The sequence below is a fragment of the Lissotriton helveticus genome, chromosome 6 (assembly GCF_964261635.1).
Source record: "Lissotriton helveticus chromosome 6, aLisHel1.1, whole genome shotgun sequence".
Classification (NCBI taxonomy): Eukaryota; Metazoa; Chordata; class Amphibia; order Caudata; family Salamandridae; genus Lissotriton; species Lissotriton helveticus.
Window position 1 is genome coordinate 1530138261 of NC_136067.1, and position 12798 is coordinate 1530151058.

General features: G+C 41.7%; 1 protein-coding gene across 1 annotated transcript in view; it reads left to right on the top strand.

Annotated features, from left to right (window-relative positions):
- Positions 1-12798, top strand: part of PNPT1 (polyribonucleotide nucleotidyltransferase 1) — a 326983-nt gene that overhangs the window by 41465 nt on the left and 272720 nt on the right. Inside the window, exon 9 of the mRNA XM_078649311.1 lies at positions 6270-6456. Coding sequence (XP_078505437.1) covers positions 6270-6456 — 187 coding nt within the window. The remainder of the gene's footprint in view (positions 1-6269; positions 6457-12798) is intronic.

Sequence of the window (12798 nt, forward strand, 5' to 3'; positions counted from 1 at the left end):
CCACTGTCCACAAAACTACAAGCACCAGCAGTATATGTACACATGGAGAGGTCTGTGCTCTCCATAGTGAGGTCTGTCCAGCACATCACCACTACACTTGGCATTGTGTGCATTGTTATTGATGGGTAACTTGCCTCCTTCACACATACCTGGTTCCCACCTTTCCCAACATTCAGCTATTGTGTGGCTGATGGGCCATGCCATTTTGGGAAGGTCCGCTGTCCTGTTTTGCGCTGCCTCGGTGGTAGTAGGGGAGGGGTCAGGGGGGAGGTCCTGGGGGTGGTGGCGGTGGGTGTTGTGGCTTTCTTGGGTGTCGCAGCTGCATGATCAGTAGCTCTATGATGTGTTGGCCTTGAGATGTGGCTCTTGGCTGGGCTCCCTTTCATACTGTAGGTAGTCGTCCTGCTTTAAAATGCAGATGTTAAATTCCTACTGCTAACGCAGCTTATCGCCTGTTTTTGGAACGCATCGCAGATTTGGCTGGTCATTGAAAATATTGGGAAGTGGTGTTTTCGGGGGGTTTTTTGCACTGGAACGTCTACTCTGCATATCATTAGCGTTAGTTGTCGCTCTTATTCGTGGCGATGTTTTTAGCGGAAGCTATCGCTGGAAAACTGGCAATATCAGCAGTTTTCACCAGGTTGAGAATGGGATGATAATTCTTTCGCCTCATTGCTGCGATAACTCGGCGATAAGTCTTTGAGAATATTCCCCATAGTTTTGTTTTTTTTCCGTCTGGATTTGTGCACCCAGCCGCTTAGAAAAAGAAAATAGTAATCATTTTTTGGCCCTGGGGCTTTTTGTGGGTTCCCCATAGCAATGTCTAGGGGGTCAGGGTGTTTGTACCCTGCCGACTTTTCTTGTTTGTTTATCTTTTTCTTGTGATTTGCATGTAGCTACAACAAAGTCCTAATAAACACAAGGGCTCGTTTTAGAGTCACCCTATAACCCAACAGTGGGGACTTATCGCCGAGCAAAAGTGGCGAAAGAATTATTGCCCCATTCTCAAGTTGGTGCACACTTCCAAATTACCAACAGGCTGACGGTACCAACACAGCGGACAATCAACATCCTTCCGCAGACAAAGCTGGTGGCTGTGCTGCACCTGTTGGCCTCTGGTACCTTCCAACTAACAACTGCGAGAGTCGGAGGAGACTCACAGCCAGCCCTATTAAACTTCTTCACACGTCTTGGATGCATGTCTACAAAAGCAATGTAGGGCCCCTGTATCCGCACCACCCGCTCGTCCCAATTCGTAGTATTCCTGCACAACCAACCTCAGCCGTTGCTTGACGCATCTGTACTCCAGATCCAAGATTGTAGTCACTGAAATGGGGATGCGCCAGGTAATGAAGTCTAGTAGTCAACAGTAGTGGAAAAACAGCACTTTATTAGAAAAACATAAATTAACAACACAACAACATTAAACAATGAGTGACATTCCCAAAGGGGAACATCAACTTGTGGATCGAAAAAACTGTAGATCGTCCTGGAAATCCCTAAAGCCCGTATTCAGAAACCTGTTGGATAAATTAAGACAATGGTCAAGTGTTAGTATGGTCACAAACGTAATATGGTACAATGTATTGCACTTGGACAAACCGGAATGCTTACAAGTATGATCAATCCTGCACAAAATGACCGTAACAGAAGTTTGTGTGGTCGTAACCTTCATAGGAAAGAAAAGGAACGTTACAACCGCATGAACTTCTGCTACGGTCTCATTATGCAGGATTTATCATACCTGTAAGCATCACGGTTCGTTTCAGCTTGATACACCAGCATGTCCACTTCACCCACACTGAGCAGGAACAGCTGGAGACCAAGCAAGGGAACCACACCATAGCAGGTTTCCTGCACGTATTGGGGGCAATTGACTGCACACATGTACTATTTGTGCCCCCTGCCGACACTGCACACAATCACCGCAACAGAAATCACACGCATTCCAACAATGAGCAGGCAAAACTGGACCACCAGGGCCTGTAGACTGATGTTGTCGCAAACTTCTCAGGCAGTGTGCATGATTCCTACATGTTTTGCAAGCATCCCAGCCCTGGTCCCCAGACCAGTCTGCCGTCCAGCGATGACTGCCTGACCCTGTGCACCCAGACCTCAATGCTCACCTGCCTCCACCGGCGTGTCTCCAAGAGGGCCCACCATGTGCTGGAGCAACCTCCTCAGCCGTCGCTGGATTTCGCGGGAAAGCCCCCAGCGCATCCTGCTGCACCGCGCCGAGGAGTCATGTCTGTACAGCCAGCTGCCTTTGGCGTACACGTGGTCCAGCCGAGCTCACAATTCATATCGGGTCTTGATTACCAGGATGATGTATCGAGGCCTACGCATCATCGCAGGCTGCACACCCGCTCAGCTCTGGTGGCACTTATTCAGTGCAATTCAAGTCATCGCCACGTGGCGGGAGGCCCGTGTCGGCCAAAATGCCTCGGCTGCCACCAACTCTGTGCACCTCAAGTCATCGCCACGTTGCGGGAGGCCCATGTCGGCCAAATGCCTCGGCTGCCACCATCATAAGAAGCACACAGATACACCCACATAGAGAGTTGAAATGGCGTCGAGCATGTGTGCCCAGCCCTTTTTCATTGGCAGGGTCACATGTCCTGTGACGCCTGTGCTGCATGGGTGTGGTGTGGGTGTAAACCAGCCGTGAGGGAGTAGCTGTGGCATGCTAACAAGTAGACCTGTGATCAGCAGATTACTACAGGGAAGACCTGGGAATTGTAACGTTGTAGTTCCCTCCCTGTAAGTGTAAACGGAGTGGGCCGGCTGAAACGTGCATCCTTCACGACTTTACCAATATGGCGGTTTGAATCCACACACCCAGCGAGATAGGTACAGGATGGGTGCGCGACTTCACTTTTTTCTCAAAAAAATAAAAATATACATATCAATATTTAAGAAAACAGAAGACATTATATTATTTTAGGGACACTATAGTTAGTTGGACATTTCTCTCGTACAAAACCATAGAAATTCCCCCGTTATAGTTAGTTCAGCTAACTATAACTTGCGAACCCGCAATGCACTGCTGATAACGTCACATATTACATCATTCATGACATGGTCAGTGACATCTCAAAGGACATCACTGATGACATCATCCACGTGAAAATCTGATCCACCTTCTCACACTCTAATATGACCTTTGATATACCCACTGTAAAATACAGAGTACCATTTTCGAAACCATCGACGCACCAATACCAGTTAGTACATACCCACTCAATGATTCATAGGTCACGCACATCCACTCACTCACACCATACAGTCACTCATACATGCAGTCACTCATCAATACAACACTATCATAAGCACTCATACAGCTATACAGACACTCACACACCACCACTCATCCAGAGTTACTCACACACCAAGTCAGTCATGCAAAGAATCAATCACACTTCCATTTACTGACCTATACAGTTATACACACACCACATCACTTATTCAAACAGAAACAAATGCATACTTACTCTCTTCTACAATCACTAATACAAGTACACACTCATCCATACAGCCACTGTCACAATCACTGACTCTTACGTGTAGTCATTTATATACTTTAACTTTCACACACACACTGCCTTTTACATATGTAGTTACTTTGACATGTACCATTAAGACATCCATTCACTCACCAACACACTCTTACACACACTCACCCACCCATACAGCTGTTTCCACACTTACTCTAGAACCCATACACACAGTGAATCAACCACTCAAACATCTATGTACAGAGTCACACACCTCTCACTCACCCACACACACAAACACACTCCGGGAACCAATACAAATACTCAGGCAACCAATCGATAACCCATATAGACACTCATGTGGCTACTAACCAACCCATGCAGTAGCTTATACAACAATAGACAGACTGATACAGACATCCACACAGTTTAGTCACTAACCCATGCATTCAGTAAGACACATGTAATCACTCACTTATACAGTCAGTCACGCACCTACTAAATCCGCCATTCAGACACTTATACACCCACTCATTCTTCAATACACCTTGCCATATATATATAATACATATTTAAACTTTAAAGAAAAACACACACACTGGATGATGTCATCGGTGATGTCACTGACCATGTCATGAATGATGTAATATGGGACGTCATCAGCAGTGCATTGCGGGGGCGCGAGTTATAGTTAGCTGAACTAACAATAACGGGAGAATTTCTATGGTTTTGTACGAGAGAAATGTCCAACTAACTATAATGTCCCTGAAACCTATGTTTTTTTCAGTGAATTTCTATGGTATTTTAAATGCTAATTTCTAACTATAACGTGTCTGAAACCTATATTTTTTTGCAGAGAATATGAATATATATCCTGAATGGGTCCCGGAAACCCTCTCATATAACACGCAATTTCCTTCATTTGCAAGAAAACTCCAGGACACTCAGAGCTGCTCGATAAATTTATTGGCAAGGTTGCGCAATACCAACGTGTTTCACCTCTCCGCTTTTTCACGGTATAATTGATGCCACCATTTTACCGTTTACATACACCGTATCAATGAAAGTGAGAAAGGACATGCACGTTGTAAGGCTAATAGCATTCCGTTTACATAAGTGCCATTTTGAAATGGCCATATTATTCAGGCTCTGACTCTGCTTGTATATTGAAATCCAACTCTTATTAGAGCAATTCCCATATAGAATGGCATTAATTTCAGCATATTCGTGATGACAATATGGCACAATAGCTGAAAGTTGAGTATTCACTAAACATATGCAATACATTTGTTGGATAGCACCGCACGTTAATGTCACAGCACGCCCACCATTTACACACCCCTGCCATTGTGTACCAAAGTTAAACCATTTGATCAGCAATAATATTGCTGATAACACAAGTTGCGCCCAAATGGGCATATACGCAGCAAGTCTCTGCCCATATTCCTCATCATAGGGAATCCCTAGGTTCCACAGCATTAGTTAATTTCATTTCTGTTTTCTCAAAATCTGGTACAGAATAGCAGGTGGTGAAAACAAACAAAGAAGCCAATGAAGAAAGAAAAGTCCGGCCCAAGTGGGCACATTCATTAGTCTATTTCTTTTAGATATTCCATCATTTGACTTAGTTCTGATTTCCCTAAAGCATTATACTGTATCCTGCTTAGTTATTCTCTAAAGCTTCATGATTCTTCTTTATAATACTAATATTTCAACCTTCTGCCCTTTCAATTATGTTTCCTGCCTGTGTATGTAACGGAAAAGAAAAAAAAACAAGAATACAAATAAAAGATTGTTACTAAAAAAGTTAATTACTAGAAAAATACACTCACAATTAATTAAAATAATTCATTGCTCGACTGTATATACATTCACAACGATTCTATATCCACATTTATCACATAGAAAGGAAGTTGTAAAACCCTGCTCTTCAACTCTTCTAGCGCAGTTTATTCTTTCTACAAATGTATCGCCAATTCTTCACTGGTATTTAGACCTACAGGTGTTAATGTTTAAAAATCAATAATCAATCTTGATGCTGATATTGACTGAAGGATCTTTTTGAAAAAATGTGGAGGGCTGGTGTAGAGCTGCTAGCTTTTTGTAGGTCTTCAAACTAGGAGGCTGTAATTTCTTGGAATGCTGATATAGATGGAGTTTGAATGTCTGCTGTGATTGTTTTTGACTGTATAACTAGGAAGCAGTTGTTGCTGTTGATTGTTACATCAGATCCAAGTGTGTCTGCTTGGTTTTGGTGATGGGGTGCCAGTTTATTGCAACACTCTTGTGAAAGCCTTGTGAAAGAGGGGTGGAATTTGACAGCTGTCTGAATTATGAAGTTCCGTGGCTGGGCATTTGGAATTATTGATCCTGCTGGACTACAAGCGGATATTAAGACTTAGATTTGTGGCGTTATTCATTTTACTTGGGGTGTTCAGTTTTATTGTCCCACATTTCCTCTACTGAACATAAATTGATTATACTCCATCTAATTTTGTCTGATTCGATCAAACAAGTTAACTGTTATCTCACGCTTGTGCAGAAACACAAAAGGTGATCTTTATATCTCATGCTGGAGGTTTCTGCTAGTATCTTAAAGGGTCTTTGACCACCTGCAATTATATCATCTAGTGCAAGTGTTTGTTCCCTAAATAAACCCTTTCTTTTGTTTAGCAGCTCATGAATGTTCCAGGACAAGTGACACCTTTACAAATAGAGCCTCATATTGAACCACAAAAGTGTATCTGTCTGAAATTAAGCTTTCTTTTTTCATAGTCATGATAGAAGCTGGGGCAGAGAACGTGCTACAACAAGACTTCTGCCACGCAATCAAATTGGGGGTGAAGCACGCACAGCAGATTATCCAAGGCATCCAACAGATGATAAGAGATTATGGACCAGAAAAAAGAGCTCTTCAGAAATCCTTTTGTGCTCCCGAACAGATTGTTGACTGTGCAAGACAGTGAGTACCAATATATGTATTTCATTGAGAATAGTGTTTATAAAACATATTCTAAAACACAGAGGCACAACTTTTCGTGCATCACTTGGCCAAACTGACACACTATTCATTATAGGCAACATTGTTATTTTGTGGAGTTTGACCCTTTTGTGCTCCTTAACAAATTGTTGACTGTGCAAGACAGTGAGTACCAATATATGTATTTCATTGAGAATGGTGTGTACAAAACATGTTCTGAAGCAGAGGGGTAACCTTTATTACATCACTGGGCCATACTGAAACACTATTCATTATAGGCAACATCATTATTTCGGGGAGTTTGAGGCAGCGTCGATAAGGCCACATTCACAATTAAATGCTTTTCAAACATTAATATGGTACTATACAAGTCGTTAAATTCAAAAGTTAAAATTCAAGGTTAAAAATGAAAACAAAGTTCAAGGTCCTCAAAGAAAACAAACTCAGTACAGATGTGTTACCCTTTATAAAGAGCCGAAATCTCAAACATTTGTATACTACACATGACGATCAAAGTCTAATGTTCTCTGTTCCTCTTCCCCTATTCTTTTGTCACTCTTGTTTTTTGTGTAATGTTCTTAAATGTGAACCCCTCCACTGCCTACATGGCTTGGCACACACAATATTTTGTAAAAGTGATAAATAACAATTGATAAAATGCTGAAGGAGTGCAACTTAACCACGTTATTCTCACTTTGTTTAAATTATACCTGGCATTTGAAGTATTGACAAATGCTAAATTGAATGTCAAAACAGTGCTGGATATAAAATTCTTTAATGCTACCAAATCATTATTTTGCAAAGTACATAAAAATAATAGCGCCCACGATCATGAGCATGTATATCATGACTATAAGAAGCAAATTTGTAATCACTCAATAGTTCATGAATCAAAAAATTGAAGATGGCTGCAAGCTGTGCTTCATGTTCTCATATGTTCCTCCCAAAAACCACTTTGCAGAACATACATGCATACCAAATTCAAGGAATACGCTGCACTTTTAACCTTTTTTCATTTCAGAGTGCTGCGGTAGTTATAGAAGAGGGGTCCTTGCCTTCTTGGTCTCACAAGGCTTAATCAAGCTGCATCCTTTGCAGTTAGAATGATTAAGTGTCTTAGCGCTGGTGAATACTGTGTTAATTCATAAAGAGTTAAAGTATAATTTAAAGACATTTAATGTAACTAAGTTAAATGACAAACTATTATCACCACTTACTATCATTGTCTATCTGCAGTATGTTAAATAGACAGAAATAATACCATGTATGCCATAAACAAGTCATAGGAATCAATGTCCAGAAACTGGCTTGGATGAATAGCACACAGTTTGTTTAAGTGGAACACTATGCACAAAGTAGATCAATGTTGTCTTCAGTTTAATATGTCATGATTTAGAGTTGGTTAATACAAATCTGTCCTGAATTTCTTATCCTTTAGCAAAAAACATTAGCCTTTATGAGTATCTTTCTCATCACAATTTGCAGCTGCTTATTAACAGGCCTGATAATACTGATAGATGTCAGACTGTTCAGCTCTGAGCAAATACTAATTTACAATTTTAGGGAGATTAACCACTGTTGTGCATGGTTAATGGAAGACAGTGTTGCTTCGGCCCTCAGAAATGTTTCACCTCTGAGCCACAAAACCAGTTCGTGGTTTGCAATAATTTTATGTTTTGATGAGCACCTTTATCAAGGCATAAGTCAGACCCAGTTAAACCTTCCTCTGTACCAAAAGTAAGTTTAAATTAAACTGTACATTTCCTTCAGCCAATAATCGCCCGAGGAGGTTACTTAAGTCCCAAAACAAAATTAGTTGTCTGCAACCCTGTCTGGTTTGAAGTTCATACTTTGAATTTAAGTCTTTGTAATTCGTCATCCTACCAAGAGATAGCAAATGCTTCACCAGAGTTTGCTCTTAACTCCATTACTAATTTTAGAAACACACACAATTAGTCAGTATTCTAGTGGACAAATGAGAATCTTGCTTCTGGTTGGAACTTTTAAGACTGAAGACACCTTACCTGTTAAGACTTTACTTTTCTTAAATTAAACTATTGCGGAAATTAATTCAGACTCCCGCTGTTATTAATTGTTAGTACCACGGATAACATCCACCTCCATGGCATACATTTTGACTCGTCAGTGTCTTGTGGTAATCTTCTACGAAATTAATTTAGATTGATGATACTTCAGCTGCATTCCTGTTATTGCAGGGTCCTTTGCACGCTACCATGTATACGTAAGGGTTAAGCGCTACCAAATCAAGTTTAAAAGTTCAGCATCTTAGGACGGCTCTCATTGCTAAAATGAGATGGTTAGCAGGTGGATGTTTGTATCAAAATCTACCATGAAACTTCATTAATAAAGACTATCTAGGAAACTTGGATGGACCGCTCCTTCCTGGTCTTCATCTCAGTTGCCTTCTTTCTTGACTCTTTTCCTTTCACACAGAAGTTTCAGTCCGAACCAGCCTGTAATGACATCATAGACTCAGCAGCTCTGACACTCAAACACTACCTGAATGAAGGCATTCATACCATCCACTGGACAGACCCCATTCGAAATGTCAACGTAAAAGTGTGGCACCTGCGGAATCCTTCTCATCTTTCATCACACAAAGCCTTGCAATCAGTAATCAAATTCAAAACATGCTAATTCTCAAAAGGAAAACTAAGGCACGTTCAGTTTTGCCATCCAGAAATACAGGGTTACATAGAGACGCCCCCAAGGAATCTGTTTTAGATTCACACACCAGACCTAGTTGTCAAGATCCCAATCAGAAAAAGCAGAGAATGGAAACCTTTTTACAACCAAGACCATTTCAAAGTAACATGGATGATGGTAGGTAGTGTAAGCATAACAGAAGTAAAAGATGAAGACAATAGTACATTGATAATTTCAAATGGTGATTGTCTTTGCAAATCCCTCTGACATGGTAACTGCACAAACGCAAATAGATGAGAAGAGATGAAGGAGAGTAAAACAGGTGGACCGCTTATGTTATGCCAGAAAGGTGGTGATCTGCTATATGCTGTCTTGTCGCTGACAGTTTAGTACCAGATGATGTGCATTAGGCCGAACAACGCCAAGCTTGGAGCTGTGGCCGCAAGCAATACGCATTGAAACTTCAGTAATGCCGCTGTGAGATGTTCACAGGTCAGACTGGAAATTATTTGGTAAATTGTACTTGAATCAATTTGCACAAAACCTGATCTTTTAAACAGTGTAGATGCCTGCAGAACACTTCACACTCCAGCGTTAGCCAGATCATATTCTGCAGCCTTCATTAGAATAAAAGTGCCTGATGTGTTTGCCAGAAGGTCAGCACGGTGATGAAAGGGACTAGCATAGGTTCCGCCAGTGCTATATATGACTGTTAAATGGCAAGGAGGCATTCATGTTTATTATAATTAAAGCTTTAACATGTGTTCAGGAAATAAGTGTAGTTGCGAAGAAATAATGTAGGTTTCTCTTCTGTCACACCATTCAAAAGAAAGTGACAGTGGGGCATTTCACTGTTTATACATTACATTTCTTCCGCATCTGTAACACCTAGAATGTGGGAGAGCTGTCTGAATGTAAGCAAATTGATACACATGGCAACACTAGCTCTGTTAAGGAGTCCTAATCTTATAGTAAGTCTGGCAAGGCCGTAATAAAGTAGAAATATATACCTGTTGCAGAAGAAAGGCTTCAATGTGGAAATCTAAGCATTAGGGTGTTTCCTTTTGCGCTGTCAAAATTGGTCAGACAAAATATCCAGATTACGTGTGCAGGCTTGTTTTGTTTGAATCCTCTACCATTCTCTCTTCACCATTTTACTTCAAACAAGTGGTGGAAGACTATGCTGTATGATTTAGCTTTGAGCAAATGGAGCCAATTCAGTTTTGTTCTTTATATATAGCTTAGTACCAGTCAAGGCTGTTGTTTTATATGGTAACAATGAAGCTACCTTTAAGGAGTATGTTATACTGCCACTTCCAATGGTTTGCTAGTAATAAAGGCACATTGACCTGGTTGGTGCCAATATGCATTGTTATAGTTGTGAATTTATCTTTCTGAACAAAACAAAATTGCACTTACACAAACATTTGTTTAAATGTATTTACCTGGAAGGTTTGGCATGGTTAACCTTCAGGCATTATATTATGTTTCTTTAGCTCTCAGCATGGAATTCCGGCACATACAGGCAGACTGGGGTCCAACACATCCAACAAATGAGTTCTGAGTATCATCCCATGTTTCATCAGAGTTTGGGTGGTGGGTGTCCGTGTCCTGTATAATGAGCAGTGGGTGTACAAAGATATATCTGTGAGTTAGGTAGATCGTATGGAAGAGCACTATTTTCAAATAAAAACAGTAAGCTAATCAAGGGTGTAGGAAGATGACTTTTTATGTATTGTACCAAAATAAGGTACACTATGTAGAAAGTCCAGGCGACCCTTATTGGTTTACATGGCTTAAATTAATAATCCCAAATGCGCTCTTTTGTGATAGTGTGGGAGAGCAGTTTAGTCTTATCAGAGGGTAGTGTTAAGCATTTGTTGAACACTCAGAGTCAATAAATAACACACTCAAGAAGAAACAAGAAATAACAGGTATTTTATATAAATTATTTGACACCAAGAACTTAGTGATTTGGTAGGTACTTTTTGAGTTACTAATTTTTACAGTTAAGAAAAAATGATACACAAATACGTTTTTACGCGATAGTGCTTTCCTGCGGAGAAAGAAACTTATACTGCATACAAGTATTTGAAATCGTATTTCAGAGGGTCCCCTTTAAGACTTAATTAAGGTTCTAGAGCACGGGTACTCATAGTACGGCCGGCGGGCCGCTGGCAGCCCGGCAAGCCTTCCTTGGCGGCCCGCGGACCTTGAGACATCGTACCCGTGTATTTAAAAAAAAAAAAAAATTAGGTCTTCAAACACTGCCGGTTGCAGCAGCGCGAGTCTAAGAGACTCTGCTGCTCTGTGGGGGCCGGGTGATTCCAGTAATAGTCACAGTGGAGCTGCAGGGGCCTAAGAAGAGGTGAAATGAAACAGAGCTTCATTAACTTGCAAATGGTCTTTTTAAAGACCTGTGAAGTGGTCGGTGCGGCTTTGTGTGCCTGCCCGGGAAGCTGCCTCAGCCCGGGCTAACACGGAGGCTGAGATGAAGGGAGTTACTGAGGAATGAATGCACTGTACCATATTTACATGTTTATTTATGTGTTTTGTATCATGCCCACAAGTCCGCCTACTATTACACTGCAACACCCACCAAGTCATAGAAAGGACTACAGATTCTTGGGTGCATGCTCCCACCTCAAGGTATCCCAACGGATAGAAGCGTGCAGAAGATATTATGCTGCTGCTGCTGCTTGGTGATCTTGTGTGGAGGCATCAGGAAAATCCTCCTGTAAAATAATTGTTTTCAAGCTCTTCTTGGAGGCGAGCAAGCTGGGCAGTCTACAGAGCCAGTGGTCCTAATATTTGGGTATGGACAAGAGTAACCTGAATTATCTGCGTTATTGGCAACCAAAGTCCGGACATCAGAGAAGGTGTGATGTGAGTGGAAGTGCTTCTGCTAGGGCAGAGACACGGATGCATGAGAGGACGAGGAGAATACATATCTTGGGGGCAGCACTGCGGGGCATAGTCAGTGCGGAATCTCAATCTAGTCGAGGTGCACAGGGTCAAACGCTAGGTAGAGTGTGCCGAGGTTTGAGAGAAACTCGTTCAGATGGTATCACTCTGAGATCACAGTAACAAACTAAAGCCTGTAACAACCAAAAGGGCAACATCAGATCTCAGAGAACTGGTGCAAGTAACAACAAAGTAAAGCACAGTCTACATACTGGAGCAAGTAAAACAACTGTACAACATTTGAAGCAATATAAGAGGAAGAAGAGACACAAAAGGTTCATTTTTCGATGTTCCCCAAAAGTAAGAAGGGTACATTTATTCTGTTTCAAAGAGTCAGACAGTTTCAGGTGGTAAGTGCAGCACCGGTAAAAGATGGCCCTCTGAAGTTTACTTTCCATTAACGTGAATCTCTCTAAATGGGACTGGCATGACAAGCTTGAGGCCTTGGCAGGGTTGATCCTCTGGACTCAAGCTGCTCTAAGCCGATTAGGACCTCGGCTTAGAGCATCTGAGATGGAGGGAGACAGAGAGAGGGTGGAGGGAGACAAAGAGAGGGTGGAGGGAGACAAAGAGAGGTTGGAGGGAGACAAAGAGAGGTTGGAGGGAGACAAAGAGAGGTTGGAGGGAGACAAAGAGAGGGTGGAGGGAGACGGAGGGAGGGAGACAGAGGGAGGGAGACAGAGGGAGGGAGAC